The sequence below is a fragment of the Mastigoproctus giganteus genome, chromosome 7 (assembly GCF_048544385.1).
Source record: "Mastigoproctus giganteus isolate SK-2022 chromosome 7, ASM4854438v1, whole genome shotgun sequence".
Classification (NCBI taxonomy): Eukaryota; Metazoa; Arthropoda; class Arachnida; order Uropygi; family Thelyphonidae; genus Mastigoproctus; species Mastigoproctus giganteus.
This window is the reverse complement of record NC_143581.1, coordinates 173,576,103-173,594,786: the sequence shown is the minus strand read 5'-3', so window position 1 is coordinate 173,594,786 and position 18,684 is coordinate 173,576,103. Positions and strand designations below refer to the sequence as shown.

The following is an 18,684-nucleotide window of genomic DNA, read 5'->3' as shown; positions in this document are numbered from 1 at the left end:
TGAGGGCAGAATTAGGCTATAATGAAAATATGCTACAATGCATTTTTCACCTCAACAGATTTTATCGTGGAACTTTACAACACAGGCTGAATTTCAGAAATTTTTATTTGTCTATTAGTAGGGGCAAAATGATGCAAGAAAGCAAGCTTATAACAGCACTGGCAAAAAAAAGAGAGAAAGGAATTATCCACTTCCACAACACCAGAGGCAGTTTAATACCATCATCAATTTCCATCTATTCTGCAATCATACTTTTCCAATTTAAATTTATACCCCCCCTTGTGAATATCATCAAAGAAAGAGTAAGGATGCCATTAAAGTTTACTCAACCCATTTAAAGTGCTTCAATTAGGTATCCTTACAGTTGTCTAGTTTCCAGATGCTGAAATTTACAGCACAAGTCTTTCTGGTAAGGGTAAATTTTTTTGTGTCCCCGACTAATCTTGTTGCTCTTCTCTACACTTGTTCAAATTGATCTACCCTTCCTAAAATGGAGCTTCAAATCTGTATGCATACTCAGTTTGGGACTGCACAATTACCCCTAGGTTGTTTGTTTGTTTTTTTTTTCATTCTCCACTATCTTGAATTTCATGTCACCCAACTGGTATGTTATTTGGGATTACTGTTATCTAAGTGAAATACTTTGCATTTATCAAGGTCTTGTTGGATTAGCATACCCAGATTACTTTCATTCATTAACAACCATACCCACCTTTGTATCACCAACAAACAGACATTGACATGCCTTCAATGATATCATTAATAAATATCGAAAACAGTAAGAGGGCACAACACCTAACCCTGAGAGAACCGATTCACAACATTAGTCAATGAAGGGCAGTGGATGTTAATAAGCATTCTCTGTCTGCTATCACCCCACCATCCTTTTATCCATAGTAGTAACTTGCCCCAATGGACACTTTTTTCTGTTTTTACCGTCCTTAACACTACAAGTTTAATTTTTTTTTTTTTTTTTTTTTTTTTATGTGAAAGACAAACACGAGGTATTAGAACCTATAGTACTTAGTACCGTGCTTGGGTTGGAAGGAGGTTGAGAAGACGAAAGAAGATATTTGTTGACATTGGACTTAACTTCTGCAGATTGTAATTTTCAGGAAATACATATGAAGGAAGGTTGTTCCAGAAAACGGCAGTTAAATGAATAAATGAGGAAGACGAAAAGTTGATTCTGTGGGCTGGAAGTTGGACAGTAAATGGATGTTGGCTGGTGGCAGCACGTGTTCGGACTGTTTTGAAAGAGAGAGCGGGAATTATAGAAGCCAATTCAGAAGAACAGTGCCCATGGAAGTATCTGTAGAAGAGGCATGCAGCAGAAACAGTACGTCTATGAGAAAGTGAGTGGAGAGACTCTGTTAGAGATGTATCATTAATTAACCTAACTGACCTCTTCTGAATGGAATCAAGAAGCTTGAGAGAGGTTTTGGGGGCACCACCCCAGATGTGGGAACAATATTCCATGACAGGGCGGATTTGCGATTTATACAGAGTGAGCAGCTGTTTGGAAGAAAAGTAATGGCGAGAGCGAAAGAGAAAACGAAGTTTTTTAGATGCAGAAGAAGCAATATTTGTAATGTGCTTGTGCCAGGAGAGATTAGAAGTCAGGGTAATCCCCAAAAGAGATATATCATTTTGCCTAGAAATCGGAGTGTCACTAAAGATAAGCATAGGAGCAGCAGAAGAATCTTTTTACGAGATATAAGACAAGACTGAGTTTTAGAAGGGTTGAAATCAACTAAGTTGTCTTTGCCCCACTGGAGAATTACCTGAAGATCGGAATTTAAGGAATTGGTAGAAGATTTTCGAGAAGTTGAAGCTGATTGAGCAGGACAAGGTTTCTCAAAATGGAAAGTGGAATGCAGTGTGCTATCATCGGCAAAACTATGGATAGGATTTCCAGTTAATGGAAGGTCATTAATATACAAGAGGAAAAGAATGGTGGAAAGAACTGAACCTTGGGGGACACCGGCATTAGTGGAGAAGTTAGAAGACAGAGAGCCATTTACCATAACCCTCAGTGAGCGATCAGAGAGAAAACTGGATAACCAATTACTAAAAACAGTTGGCAAACCATAAGATGGAAGCTTGTTTAGAAGACCTTTATGCCAAACACGATCAAAAGCCTTTGAGATGTCAAGAGCAACTACCTGGGTTTCACCGAACCTTTCCATTGAATTAGTCCATAAATGGGTAACATATGCCAGAATATCACCAGTGGATTGACACTGACGGAATCCATACTGGCGATCGTTGATCAGACGGAAGGTTTCTAGGTAGTTTAAGAGTTGACGGTTAATTGATTTCTCCATTACTTTAGAAAGAGTAGAAGTAATTGCAATGGGGCAATAAGTGGATGGGAGGGATTTGTCACCCTTTTTAGGAACTGGCTGGATATGAGCAAATTTCCAAGCAGAAGGAAAAACACCTTTGGAATAAGAAAGTGAAAAAAAAACGGCAAAGAATAGGAGTAAGTTCAGGGGCACAGGTTTTGAAAACAAGTGGAGAAATACCATCAGGACCTGGAGCTTTCTTAGCATCGAGATTCATCAAAATCCTTCTGATATCCTTTTGACGGAAGACCACAGGAGGCATTGAATGGAGCGTGTTGGGAATGGTGGGAGGTGTTTTACCAAGATCATTAGTACATTAGCTGGAAGAAAAATGGGGATGTCAGCTTTATCCTTGGCTGAAGTGACAACAGAACCATCTGGTTTGGACAGAGGTGGGAGCAGAGATGGACAAAAGTTGCGGCCAATAGTTTTGGCAAGAGACCAGAATGCTCGGCTACCATTAGGGCAAGAAGCAAGTTTTCTACTCTTGGCCTGTTCAAACTCTAGTTTGGACTGATTAATAACTGCTTTACAATTGTGGCGAAGTTTGGTGTAGGCAGAAAATGAAACTGAAGAATTAGAAATATGCCAATTACGATATGCAACATTCTTGTCTTGAACAGCCTTAGCACATTTATTGGAAAACCAAGGTTTAGTTAAAGGACGAGATTTTAAAGTGGAGTGTGGGATAAAGGATTCCATTCCTGCAAGAATAATTTCACTGACACGATCTGAACAAACGTTGACATCAGAAGTTTTGAAACAGTAATCCCCACCAAGGAAAAGAAGAAAAGAAGTCTCGCAGGTCATCCCATTTTGCATTCTTGTAATGCCAAACAACACCAGGTTGGGAATAGCCATGAGATAAAGATTCCATTGGAGAAGAGACAATCACCAAGTTGTGATCTGAATGCCTAAAGGACCTCTCACTTCGACCGTGTACTTAGAAGGGTTGTTTGTGAGAAAAAGATCAAGCGTATTGGCTGTATGATTATGATTGTCCGGAATTCTTGTAGGTAAATGAACAATCTGTGCGAGTTCATTAGTAATTGCAAAAGCCTCCGCATCTCGACCTGCTGGGTCGGTGTGACTAGAAAACGTGAATGAATGAAAACGTGAAAAACTGAACGGTAGAGACAACAGATGAATTTGACACGATGAGGTAGAGAGATTTTAAGACAGAGAAGATCAAAGAGAGGAGATTCCAAATTTCCAAGTCTCTGACAGGGAATATCAGAATGGATATATGCACAAGTACCACCTTCGAGGCGAAAAGAATCATACAGCAAATATTTTGGGCATCTGAGATGAGCAGTAGTTGAATCAACCGATAACTGAGATTCTGTCAGAAAAAGTACATGGGGTTTGGAAGACTGCAAGTGGAAATGGACATCGGTGAGATTAGAATTGAGACCACGTATATTTGTGAAATGAATTAGGAAGTGCTTGGGAGGTTTAGATCTTTTCACAGATAAGCTTGCTCTATTAGTTTAACAATTCGTGGTGTATTCAATAGTAAGAAAAAGTGGGTGGGACATGTTGTATGAAGTAATGAAATTTTTGGATATGGAGTACACGTGGTAAGAATATACCCAGATCCTTGACATAACGTGGCCTCGACAATGCTCCCCGCATACACATTACTCGAGCTCCCTCCAGTCACTATTTGGCAGAGTAGAGGTAGCAAGATTATACACTAGCTGATCCGGAAGCCTCCTAGAGAGTTACCAATAGGTTTGGTCCGGTGTACTAACTAGCGGCCAGCCTGCGAACACCGTTTTAGAGCTGTACCCTCGAAATGTAAGAAATATTGGATCTCGCGACGACGTTCATCGTAACCTCAAAAGTCATCAACCATACTGCATGATGGAAGAGATAGGGAAGGGTTGACCGGAACTTAGCTCTAGAGACTAAACATGGGTTCCACCACTTCAAGCCTCCAATAAGCAAACTGGTGGTATTTCACCGGTTGATGAGAGTCATCTACCACCTAGTACTGCCTGGTAACATAGAGGGGCGGCGTTCCTCCATGTGGTGTGGGTGCCACACCTCGACCCCTGCTTACGTTGGTTCACACCTGGGTGGTCACCCACCATGTACTTGTGCATGGAGGTTATACCCAGGATTACTAGCAGTCCCACCATCGTGAAGGTGCAAGCAGAGGATGTGGCTGTCACAGACCGTCCAGACTTTGCCGAAATTGGGTCCACTTGACTTGAGTGCCACCCGAATATCAGTTCCATCAGCGTTTTAGACTCTCTGGTAGCAAGTTCAGCTTGTCTGGCATATCTGAGAGAATGTCTGTGACAACCTCAAGGACGTCGTGGTGAGATCCTTACATTTCGAGGGTACAGCTCTAAAACGGTGTTCGCAGGCCGGCCGCTAGTTAGTACACTGGACGGACCTATTGGTTGTGTGTTTTTTTTTTTTTTTAGGAGCATTAGCAACTAAAGCCATATTGCTCCAGGATATGCAGTGGTCATTCCTTAACCTTTCCGCATCCTCCGTATTTGGTGGTGACGGGCTCGAAACCCGGTCTAATCAAGAAGCGTGTGCTACGCACTGCTGCTCCTTCCCACCTGGCTACGGAGGCATGAACCTATTGGTAACTCTCTAGGAGGCTTCCGGATTACACATACTTTCTTGATAATCATGAATGTGCTAACTGCACAGAACTTAATAGAAGTGGAAATTGCTCACTGGCAATTAACAATAATAACATTTAGTGCAAGTGCATCATCAAGTACGTCATATTGTCAATACCTTCATGAGTTACCATGATATTGCACTACCTCGAATAAGTAATGGTTCACAAACGGAAAATACTGTTACTTATTCTCGGCAGATAGCACCACCCAGACCGCGTCATTTCAGAGCTTGTTGGCTCCTCATCGTTGGGTGGGCAGGTACCCTGGTAATGCAATGATAACCTAGTTGCAAAGTATAACTCCTCAATACAAGAGATGCCTCATCATCATCAGCCATTTTCAATGAAATGTAGGATGAAGGCCTCTGAAGCAACTTCCCAGTTCCTTCTGTCTTGTGCAATGGCCATCCACTTACTACCCACAAACTCGTGAATTTCATCTGTCCATCTCTGGCACTGTCTTCCAGGTTTTCTTCTAGCTCCTCTTGGGTATAAAAAAAAAAAAAAATCTGTTATTTTCTCAGTCCACCTGTCATCAAGTTTTCAAGCTATGTGTCCTGCTCAAGACCATTTTAGTTCTTTAGTTTTGATAAGAACCCTTTACTTGAGTTTGTTGCCGAATCCATGTATTTATTTCTCTTCTTATCTAACAGCCTGATGCTCAATATAATTTGTTCCATTCTTCGCTGTGTAGTTCTCAGCTTCTCTTCCATTCTTTTAGTGAGTGGCCAAGTTTCACTTTAATAAGTCATGGTGGGGAGTATACTTTGGTTCATTATTTTACGTTACAGACAAATTGAGATATTGCTCCTCGGTATGTGACTATATTTCTTGAATGCTATCCATCCAAAATTTATTCTTCTCTTGATTTCCAGCCATTTATCATCATTACAGCTAATCACTTGTCCCAGATAAGAATATGATTCCACCTTTTCAATTACTGCTCCTTCAATCATTATATCCCTTTCTGTGGCATACTTGTTCGACATTACTTTTGTTTTAGCCATATTCATCTTTAATCCAAAATGCTTACTAACTCTGTATAACTGATTAAGATTTTCCACAAGTTCTTAGGGATCATGGCTTATGACCACAATGTCATCTGCAAATCATAAATGGTTTAGGTACTCTCCATTCACAGTGACTCCTTTCTGCAACCAGTCTAATCTTCTGAAAGCTTCCTCGAGGGCAGCAGTAAACAACTTCACAGATATACATGTCGAACTCCTTTCTCAATTTTAAATTTATTACTGTCTTTGTCTAGTCTAATAAAGGAGGTAGCATTCTCATATATTTTCTTCTAAATCATAATATATGGGGCATCTATGTCTTGTCTTTTCCCAAGCCCAAAACATTCCCTTGTGCTGTATTGAGTCAAATGCCTTTTCATAATCTACAAATGCCAGGCATAATGGTTTTTTATATTAATTTGTTTTCTCCATTAGCTGTGATATTATGTAAATGTGATCCATAGTTGAGAATCCTGTCCTAAAGCCAGCTTGCTCTTTCAGTTGATTCTTATCAAGTATTCTTTGTAATCTGTTAGTAATAACCCTTGTGAACACCTTGTAGATGTGGGATAACAAGCTAATTGGTCTACAATTACCAATTTCTGATTTATCTCCTTTCTTATGCAGCAAAACTATGACTGCATTATTCCACTCCTTGGGTGTCACACCTTTTCTAATGCATTTTGTGACGAGTCTTGCCAGTTTTTGTGTCATGTCTCTTCCTCCCAATTTTAACAACTCTACAGTAACTTCATCTTACCCTGGGGCTTTCTGATTCTTCGTTTTCTTCAATGCATGTTCCACCTCATCACAAAGGATATCGGGTATGTTGCATGTGTTACTAATTTGTGATCCATCTTCCCCACTGCTGCATAAATCATTATAACCTTTAGCTTGTACTTCTTAGAAATCTTGAGTAGTAGTCTTGACACCCTTGGTGATGTACTTTTGAATTTCAAAATGATGTTTTTTATATCTTTATTGACCAGAAAGCCAACTCTACCTTCGCTTCTTTCACTGTTTGCATTGGTGTACGCAGATTTCCACTTGATAAACTTCAGCCAAACCGATGATATTCCCATTCACATTTTCTAATTCCTTTTCCAGCTCTAATATCCTGTCTTCACTGATGAGTGATCTTATGTTGTAACAGGCCAAGTTCAGTTTCCGTGCATGGCAGCCTGGTCATACTCAGAGATTCTTATAGCACCCTCTGCTTCCACTCTGATCCTCTCGATGCCATAAGAGGGGGAGTGAAAGCCACTGTGGACTGAGGGCCATTTGTTTCGTTGTGCTGTCATGTACTGGAGGATTTGGTCCTTTCCTCTTCACACTGACCAGGTGTCTTGAAGAGAACCACTCTACATGTTCGTTGCCACCTAAGTGATGTAACAGGGCTTACCATTGAGATGTGCATGAGTGGATTTTAGGGAGGCAGGCCAACTGGACTTCTCCTAAATCTTCTGAAATAGAAAGATATTAGATCCATCAGTGTTTTAGACTGAGTGTCTGATAACACACAGAATGCCTGTTCCCCTCTAAGTCCCTAGAGAGATGCCTAGTGGTGTGTAAGTAATTAAGATCATAGAGCACTTTAGGGATATAAGCCTTAGGTTGCAAAATAGTTATTTATGCCAATTCCTAGTTACTTAGTAGCTGGCTGCTTGCAGAAACGATGCACGTCCACTAACTTATAGGTAAGTTAACTATTTCGCAATTTGAGGCTTATAGTCCTAAAGTGCTCTACAATAACAACATTGCAAAAAAATTCGAAAAATTCTAAACAAAATTGATCTGCTGATTCCAAAAAATATAAAATTTTTGTTTCTATCACATCCCCTCTAAAATATATACTGAAATTTTCTTAAATTAATGAATGACCAATTTCAAATATCACACAATAATACACATTCTATCTTAAAAATGAGTTATTCCTTTTAAAATACCTCAATCAAACATAATTTTATATAAGTTTCCTTAGCCACTCAATTACTCTTATAACCCCAGGGGTTCATATCTGGTGAGCATGGGCTTGGCATACCCAGGATCCTGAGCTGGATATCACAATTCTTTTCTTTTTTGGCGATTCCCTTCTACTTCTCTTTCTCTCTCTTCAGGGTAATTCATAAATTTTTTTTTCGGCTGGTGTAACATAAGCCTCAGAGTTTCTTGCACCATATGGCTAATAATAATTATAAAATATCCATTTTGCTTTCCCTCTGAAGAAAGCTAGCACTACCTACCATCATCGCAGTATTCCAGCAACCTTGGTACCACTTTTTCATTGCAGAAATGTCCTGATGAAAGCATGCCCCTTGCTCATCACTTATCTCCCAAATTTTGAGGAAAATACTGAAATGGGAATGAAGAAAATGAATTTTTAAAGACATTTCGCAGCCAATACATTTATAATAGTACGCTACAGTTGACACTAGAGATTTGTTATCTTCTTTCCTTCTTCCAAGAAATCCATGCACTGCTTTAAACGATCACCAAGTTACTAGTTCAACGTCATGTAGCTTCTTTTCAAGTACATCATTTTTGAGGAGTTTCTATATGTGAAGCCCAATGAAAATTCCTCCTTTCAGTTTTGCATCTGTTAAACTGGGAAACACTTTCCTTAGGTAGCAGAATCTGCTTCCTTCTTTTAACAAAGCCTTAACAAATTTCTTCATTAACCCAAACTTTATATTCAAAGTTAGAAGAACCTTTTTTAGTTTGACTAGTGGAACATGTTTTATATTAATTCATCCTGGTTAAAATTAATGTTTCTTTCAAGCCAACAGTATGAAGCAAAGGAACTGATAGAACTGCTGCTGCACAATATAATCAGATTTTTTTTTTTTTATTGCACAACTGTCCCACAAACATGCAAAAAAAAAAAAAAAAGTATTCTGTGAAACCTCCCTGCAAACCAGTTAGTTACCCAATTACCTTAAACCAAACACCTACATCCCAAGCAGCCATAGTACTTTACTGCACTCACGATCTTGAACATAGTTTAAAATGTTCCTTTCAATCCAAGAGAATAAAGTAGAGAAGCCGATGGGACAGCATTTCAATTGTGAAGCAAAACTGGTTTTTTTTTTTTTTTTTTTTTTTAAATTTAATTTTGAAGCATCAATAAATAAATGCTCTTCATTATGATGGTGTTCAAATTTTGAAAACACTTCACAAAGTTTTTGATAGGCTGTAATTTTAGGCTAAGGAATATATTTCACCACAACAAAATTATTTCAAGGTCTTTGCCAACCCTTACCAGCAGTACTCTGTAAATATTATTTTAATAGCATTTAAACGACTCACATAACACTGTACTCTATTCAGAGAAAGGAAACAATGGATGCGATCAAACATGTTAACACTTGAGAAAAATCCGAGATGTGGGCTTACACAAACAAAACTAAAGAAATTTTCTGGAATTCAGATCTAGAATTTGATGAAACTAAATAAATAGTATACATGTAAAGGATATAATAGTGTTAAGTAAGAAGGAAAAAAAAAAAAAAAAAAAGCCACATAATTAGTCCTACTTTTTATATATTTTAAAATTGTTTTCTTTTTGCACTTCCTTTTTACTTTTAACGATAACGTCACCTGAATACTCAGCTATACAATTAAAACAGGAAAAAATAAATATTTAAAAACATTAATGCTCACAGTGAAAATTTGCTCACAGAAGAGTTAAAGTAACACTAATCAACATTCATTAGGATAAAATTTCAGTCCACAAGAAGTTCAATGTCAATTCAGAATTACTGTTATATTTCAGTATAGTAGTACGCATGGATGTTTTAACTATCTACATTAGCAAAAATTTTCTACTAATAAAACCAAATTAGAACTGCTTGCCTGAGGTATATGAATGAGAACCATATGCAGATGCTTTTTGATACTGCGTATTAGTTGTGGCACCATGTGCATTTGTTGCAGGAGGCACCTAAGTAAAAGAATTAAGAAATTGTTATTTCTGATTTCTAAATTGCAAATAAAATATTGGTAAAACACCCCCCAAAACTGAATATTTTTAAGAATATTCAAACCATACTAATTCATTTGAGTTTGATGTAGGGCACAGGGCAAAAAATTATGGACTCATGGAATATGGGGAACAGCCAATTAATCTGCTCATAGTTTTTATTAGTCAAATGTCTCAATGTAAAAACAAAGAAAAGTAAGATTATGAGGAATGAGCACAAAATTTTAAGTTTTGGGAAATAATGGAATGGATATAACTGCTTCTGTACCAAAAATAAGTAAACTTGTGAGAGGTGTATAGGAACCATCTACTATCAGTTACAGTTATTGCTATTGTTAAGAACTTTTAGCACAAATTACTTAGGCTAAAACTTCACAAATTTTCTTGGTGATGAAATTCTTTTGCAGATCTGAGTCATCTGTGGGAATCCTTTTGAAAGTTTAAATTTTGAGCCAAAAATATTAAAGTTCTATAGAAAAAGTTAATAGTGGCATCGCAAAATATTATTTCCAGTTTAATCCACAGAGATTTGTGTTGATTTGGAACTATCTAGTCCAGATGATAATATAATCAAAATGAAGGGGGGGGGAGTATCAAAAAAGGGGGGAAGTGGAATGCATCTCTCACGAAAGTGGTCAAAATTATGATGACCAACACCACAATGAATGGAACTCTATTGCATTGAGCCTGAGTTTTTGGCTGGGATAAATACAAACCATTTCATTGTAAATTATTAAACCTTTAGCAGTAGTTTAAGGTGAAAAATAACCCTGATATTTTTTTGGCAGACTCAACACGGAAAGAACCCAATCACTTATCTAGTTATATGATAGAGCATTAAACTCTGAATGACCACAATGAAATTTTTATTTTTAAACAAGTAGTCAACATTAAAATTCAGTTGCCACCTCCCAGCCGATCTGCTCAACTTTTCTAGATCCTGTTGCAGTAGAGTACTGTCAGAGTACTGGAAGTTGGCCACAAACGTGGGCATTAAGTGTGATATACCTTCATCAATATCATTGATAAATAAAGAAAACAAAAAAGGGCCCAACACCAAGCCCAGGGGTACTCCACTAATAACATTAGTCTATCAATGGACACTGCTCTTCATGGACTAATGTTATTAGTGGAGTCCCCAGGGTTCGGCAATTGGGCCCATTGTTGTTTTCTGTATTTATCAATATTGATGAAGGTATATCAGTCTCAATGTCCAAGTCTGCAGGTGATACAAAGGTTGGCAGGGTTGTTAATGACAGTATGCTACCGCAACAGGATCTAGAAAAGTAGATAAAATGGGCTCAGAAGTGGCAACTGAAGTCTTAATATTGACAAATTCAAAGTACTGTATATGGGTAGCAGTAACCCCAGAGTAGTGGAGAATAAAAAAGACCTGGGGGTAATTGTGCATTCAGATATGAAGTATTCTGAGTAGTGCAGACAGGCTGCAAGAATAGCTCATGCGGTTTTGTCAATGATAAACAGGAATTTTGCTAGCAGGGATAAGGAGGTGATTATCCCCTTGTATAAAGCAATGGTCAGGCCACACCTTGAGTACTGCATACAGGTCTGGAGGCCCCATTTTAGGAAAGATGTAGAACTGGTGGAACGAATACAGAGAAGGACAACAAGATTGGTGAGTGGAATAAAGGGAAAACTTAAGCCTTTCTTACCAAGAAAGGCTTAAGTTTTCCAAACTGCAACATCTGGAGACCAGGCACTTGAAATGTGATGTGTACAAGGCCTCGAATGGTTTGAGCTAAATGCTGATGGGATTCTTTTTCAGATTACACACCTGAGATGCAATAAATTCAAATTGAGGAAAGACAGTTGTAGAATAGATGTGCGGAAATTTGCCATCGGCCAGCAGGTGGTTGATTGATGGACCAAACTTCCATCTATCGTTGACATCTGGAAGTTGACAGTTTAAATATATTCAAAGCAGAACTAGACTTTAGGAGTGAATGGAGGGGTGAAATAGGAAGGGGTTTTTTTTGGGGGGGGTGATGGTGTATAAGCTTGCTTTCTTGCATCATATGCCTCTGCTAATGCTAAAAGTGATATGGAAGACCTTCCATGATTATATGAAGTGTAACTGAGATAAGGAGAACTGGTGGATCTGTGCTGTACATTTTTTTCACTACCAATTCAGAAAAGTCCATAGAGTGGGTACTAGGATACTCTAAGTGGAAAGTTCCATTCACCATCCCAAAACAAGATGGCTGCCAATCCAATCATAAGCACCAAACACATCATGCATGCTTAGCTCAATGTTTATGGTCTAATACAAACTAAATTTGCAGCATGTATGAAGGCATCCTAGGAAACCCAAATGTGCACAGGTTCATTTCAACCTGCCACAATAAAACAAGATGGCTTCTACAGAAATTCTAAACAGCACCATGACCCATATCAGAACTCTTGTGTTGAAGCTGAGTGGTGAGGAGTGCGAGTGCAGTAGCATGCACTCTTTGAATGGCATGGGGTTCAAAAGTCCGTGACTGCTAAATATGATTAACATTTGTATTGATGATTTATTGTAAACTCAACTGACCTGGTGGTCATTACTAGTGATCATTACTTCTGTTTTGATCCACCATTTCAAAATAAAATGGCTAAAAAAAAAGAATTATAAATTCCATTCACTTAACACTCTGGTGGTTATATTCAAATTAAAAATACATTTACAGTAAATGTAGGAATGCTCTAAATTAGCCTAAGGGGTTTGCTTTTATTTTCCACCACCTGGAAACAGTGGCTACCACTCAAATAATACATGCTATCCCATACAATTACCACAAACTCTCATGTTTATAAGCCAATCCAAACAAAATTAATAATACAAGTAAAGGTTTTCTGGCTATCCAAAACAGAAACAGTTTTAATTCAGTTCACCACATTGCTTAAGCAATTCGAGTGGTCACCATTCGAAGTACAGGCATTAAATACTTAGAACTTCAGTGTATATAGTTTTAATTACTGTGTTTATAAATATTATACTTTATTTTTTCATTCAGTATAGTACTACTGACCAGAATATCAAATTTAAAATCAGAAACCCTAATTGGAAACCATGGTATAAGCACTTAATTTCTCATGAAAAGAGACACATACAACCACTTCAGTTAAAAATGAACATTTCATATTTAGATTAACCAAAAAATAATGAACAGATGAAAAGAAAGCAATGCAAAATATTTATACAAAAACATTATAAGCTGCTAAATGCTGAGTGATAAATATCCCATGCAAGACGCTTTTTATAAAAGTATATATATTTTTAATTACTGCATTATAAATTTGATATTTTTCTCTTAAAAATCTTATAGTATTATTTATCAGCATACCAAATTTTAGTTAGAAACATTGATGATATAATTAAGAATTTAAAGTAATACAATATACGTGTTCAAATTTAGGCCATTTTTGATTCCATGCAGGTTCCATTTTGTAGTTAGTATTTTGATAGAAATAATAAGTTTATGGATGTTTTAATTTACCATTACAGTCTGTATGTTATTAATAATCCCAATACAAAATTTCAATTGGAAATCTCTTCTGGAAGCTGTGATAAAGTCTGAATGTGCTATCTGCCATTGTGTTGATTTAATTGAGAATTTCAATAATAATAATAACAACAACAACAATATAGTAGAAGAACCAAACAAAGAAGGAACCACCAGCATGGGAAAGAAGGCATCAGCAGAAGATAGAAGAATTAAGAGTCAAGATAGGCCAATTGACCCAGTACCAACAGGGCAATAGGAGTAAGGAATTGATTGAAAAAGTGAAGAACATCCTCAAGAGAGAGTTATCCACGGCAAACCCGAGACCAAAAATCAGAGAATAGGAGAATACCTGGACACACCGAAGCAGAACCTCCTCATACTTAGCAAGAGACAAGGGCGATACAAATAGAGCTCCCAGAGGAAAATAAACAACTGAATCTTCAACACTTCTACAAGAGTCTAGAAGAAGACAATTTACTGAGAACACCTATAATACATACTTTTAAAGACTGTTTCAAGACAATACATCTTGTCAATGTAAGGACTCATGACAAACATAGTATACCTTGAAATGCAGCGTTTTTAGCTATTTAGAGTATGTATTTTGATTTTATTAATCTTTAAATGTAAACTGTTTGAATTTCCAACCAACACCCTGACCAATAATTACTGTCAAAATAAAAATGATTCCTTCCATCAGAATTATTAATTGATAATTGTAAGTTTGAGTTTGATTTTGGGTTTATTGGCGCAAAAACAACTAAGGTTATACTGCGCCAAGAAACGATTAAAATAACAATAAAGATAAGTTCTGGTAACCTTTAAAAAGTTTACCTCGTCAAATTGTTATTTATATATGTGGGTATATATTAATAGCTTTTAAAAATTTAAAAACTGCCGACACGTGGTCGTTGTCTGATAAAATCCGACTGAGTGTATAAGGCTCAGTCGGATGAGTAAAAGCGGTAAAATGTATATTGTGAACATGGGTAAAATGAACACAATCTATTAAAATATGCTTTAGAGTTAAAACGGTGTCGCAAGACTCGCACATAGGAGGGTCATCCGCCCTCAGCAGAAAAGAATGTGTCAGATGACTGTGACCTATGCGGAGTCGAGCAAGAACAACTTCCTCGCTCCGATTCCTGCGCAGACTAGACTGCCAAGTTTGTATTACAGGCTTTATTTGATATAATTTATTTGTTCTCTGTCTGTGCCATAGTTCTTGCCATTGGGAATATATCTTTTTGCGTATTATTTGCCTGTAGTCTGTATAGGGGACTGACAGGCAACGATTATGAGTGGGTGTTGCTGATTTGGCTGCAGCGTCAGCCAAATCATTTCCCTTTATCCCAATGTGGCTAGGAATCCAGCAGAAGCGGATATCAAACTTGCATTCATGAAGAGAATGTCTCTTCTGCTGAACCCGACAAAGAACTGGATGAGAATTATGTCTCGTAGTTAATAAAGCCTGTAATACACTCAAAGAATTGGAGTATATTATTGACCTTTGGAATTGACAAGTTCGAATGTGATCCAAGGCTAGCTCTATAGCATACAGCTCTGCAGTGTATATGCTGGATTCGGGAGGAATCTGCTGAGATATTATAGTGTCCGGAAAGACAGCAGCAGATCCTACGCATGATTCAGACTTCGAGCCGTCTGTGTAAACGGGCAGGAAGTCTGAGTACTCAGCTTGGTGTGCAGAGTAGAGCTGCTGGTAGACAGATGATGAGGTCTCAGACTTTACCCATTTCTTAAGGGAAAAGTCGCACGGTGGGGGATGAGCATGCCAGGGTGGAGGAGTTTCTTTTGGTGTTTGTGCCACCTTGTCTACCATGATGTTAAACTCTCTGATTAGCTCTTGGACACGAATACCAAAAGGTCGGTTGGCAGTCTGACGGGTATTGTACAAGTTTTCCCAACGTGGCTCAAAAACGGATGCCCACGTAGGATGGTCTGGCAGGGATTTCAACTTTAAAGCATAGTTTAAAGACAACTGCTTACGTCGAAGGGATAACGATGGTTCGTTTGCTTCGACGTATAAGCTCTGGACAGGAGATGTTCGAAAAGCTCCAGTAGCGATACGGATAGCCTGATGGTGGACAGGGTCCAGCCATCGGAGGACACTATCTCTAGCTAAAGAGTATACCTGGGACCCGTAGTCTAATTTGGGTCGTACAAGTGCACGGTAAAGCCGTAGTAGGGTGCATCGATCTGCTCCCCAACGCGTTGAGGAGAGAGAGCGGAGGATATTGAGTCCCCTCGTGCATTTTGTACGAAGTTGACGAATATGTTCGAGAAAGGTCAACTTTTTATCAAACACAAGTCCCAAGAATTTTGTGTCTGACACTACTGGAATAACATTTTGTCCGAGCCTTAATTCAGGTTCAGGATGAAGATTACGCTTGCAACAAAAGTGTACGCAAACGGTCTTCTCCGGCGAGAACCCGAAGCCATTAGCAAGTGCCCAGGAATTAAGGCGATCAATGGCTTTCTGCAGTTGTCTTTCAATAACCCTCATGTTGCATGACTGACAAAATATGCTAAAGTCATCAACATAGAGGGCACAGTTTACAGTTGGAGGAAGTCGTTCTGTGATGGAATTGACTTTGATGGCAAAAAGCGTGACACTTAATACTGATCCTTGTGGTACTCCCTCCTCTTGGCTGAAGGGACGAGAGAGTGAGGATCCCACACGTACTTGGAAAGTTCGATTGGCTAAAAAGTTTTTAATAAAAGTGGGGAGTTGCCCCCTAAGGCCAAGGCTATGGAGATCTTTTAAGATGCCAAATCTCCACGTTGTGTCATACGCTTTCTCCATGTCAAAGAACACCGACACCAAGTGTTCGCATTTTAGGAAAGCATCCCGGACGGATGCTTCCAATCTAATAAGATGGTCCAAAGTGGACTGGTTCCTTCGGAAGCCGCACTGGATGTTGGAGAGGTCATTTGATTCTAGATACCATATTAAACGAGAATTAACCATTCTCTCCAGGATTTTGCACAGACAGCTAGTCAGAGCAATAGGACGATAGTTGGTGGTGACTTTTGGATCCTTTCCTGGCTTAGGGAAGGCGAGAACGATTGCCTTTTGCCAGGAGTCCGGAACCTGGCCTTCAGTAAAGATTCTGTTATACAGAAGGAGCAGACAATCCATAGATTTTGGTGAAAGATTTTTAATCATTTCATAATGGATGCCATCTGGTCCAACGGCACTTGCTTTGGAAAGAGCGAGGGCTCTTTCCAGTTCTTGAATAGTGAAATCAAAGTTGTAGGGATAAATGCTCTTAGATTTAAAGTTAAGTGCCTGTTTTTCGATTTTATATTTCAGGACCAGGAACTCTGGGGAGTACAAGGATGTTGCGGAGATGTTAGAGAATGTTTCCCCAAGAGCATTGGCTATTGCAGTTGGATCTGCAATAGCGCATCCATTATAATCTAGGATTGAAGAAGGGTGGGATGTATATTTTCCCTTCATTTTCCGGATTTTATCCCAGACTACCTTAGAGTTGGTAGACTGGTTAATAGATGATGTAAAATGGATCCACGATTCCTTTTGACTCTGACGACGGATGTAGCGTGCTTTGGCTTGTGCACGTTTGAAGGCTATAAGGTTGTTCGTGGTAGGATATCGGCGTAATATCCCCCACGCTTTGTTTTGAGCCTTTTTTGCTGCTGTGCATTGTGAATTCCGGGCAGATGTTTTTGGAACAGCATTCGCAGCTGCTTGTACAATATTTTCTCTGATGTACTTAACTGCATCATTGATAGGCTCTTGACTGACTGTGCTAAGATCAAAATTTGCCTGATGTTGGAAGGCAGTCCAGTCAGCCTGATCAATCTTCCACCGTGGTAACCTGAAGGGAAGACATGGTCTCCCACTGGGTAACGAGGTTATCACAGGGAAGTGATCACTTCCGTATGGATTCTCCTCCACTTCCCAGGTGAGTGAAGGGAGTAGAGAAGGGGAGCAGATAGAGAGATCAATGGCAGAAAAAGTACGGGTAGGCATGTGGAAGAAGGTGTTTGTTCCAGTATTTAGAAGGGAAAGGTCATTGAGCATACGCTCTATGACTCGTCCCCTTCCGTTGATGTTAGCACTACCCCACAGGGTGTTATGTCCGTTAAAATCCCCGAGAAGTAAGAAAGGGGGAGGCAGCTGCGTTAAAAGATCATCAAGGTCTGCCTGGGTGATGTCAGTCGCAGGTGGCAAATAAATGGAGCACACAGTTATTAAAAATCCCACTGAAAGGCGAATTGCAACAGCCTCTATGCTGGTTGTAATTAGCAAGGGCTGTACTGGGGTCTGGTTACCCACAAGGATAGCCACTCCCCCATGTACAGAGCTATCTGCAATTCTATCCTTTCGAAAAAATGTGATGTTGTGCATGGTGGGATCATCATTTGCCTTTAGATATGTCTCCTGCAAGCAAAAGCAAACTGGCTCGTGCTTTTGCAGGAGGGCCTTGATGTCATCAATATTTCGCCGGAATCCACGACAATTCCATTGTAGGAATTTAGCCATTATTTTGGCTTGGTGGGTCCATCAGGCGGCTTCCGAGGTGCTGAGGGCTTACTTTTATCAGTCTTGGATTTATCTTTTTTGGGGAAGAATGGACGCTGTCCCGTGTCCATTTCCTCCTCCGCAAAGAGTTCCAAGACTGAATCTTCGGGTACCTCCTTCTGCTCGACATCCATCTTTTCTTGGGTAATAGCGGGGACTTCCCCTTTCTTATTCTTTTCTTTCATAATTACCTTTGTTACTTGTGGAGCATTAGGAGGTACCGATATAGGAGTGGCAGCTGATCGGTCCTTTTGTGCAGGTTTTTGAGAACTTAAGAGATACCGCGCGACGGGAGTGAAAGACTCCTTTGGAGGAATGGTCATGTCCATCTGAGTTCCGACGGAACATCTCCCTGCTACCTTCTGGGCGTAGGTAGGTCTGTTGATATTCAGGGGTTTCACCGATTTCCTTGCCTCCTGGTATGATCTGTTAAGCTCTGCCTTCGGCCGTTGAATCTCTTTTTCTTCTTTCCACCTCTGGCATGCTCGTGAGTAGGCCGGGTGTTCGCCTTCACAGTTAATACAGGTGAGTTTTGCGGCTGAACATGCTGTTGTTTCGTGGTCCTTTGCACCGCATCGAGTGCATGCAAGGACTCCACGGCAGGCCATTTGAGAATGTCCATAC

The 18,684-nt window shown here is 39.2% G+C and overlaps 1 protein-coding gene across 6 annotated transcripts in view; it reads right to left on the bottom strand.

The window, feature by feature from the left end:
- The window catches only part of lig (ubiquitin-associated protein-like lingerer), a 574,370-nt gene that overhangs the window by 53,934 nt on the left and 501,752 nt on the right, over positions 1-18,684 (bottom strand). For all 6 annotated transcript variants that reach the window (XM_090377982.1, XM_090377983.1, XM_090377981.1 and 3 more), the window contains one exon: positions 9,858-9,945. In XM_090377982.1, the coding sequence (XP_090234108.1) occupies positions 9,858-9,945 (88 nt within the window). The remainder of the gene's footprint in view (positions 1-9,857; positions 9,946-18,684) is intronic.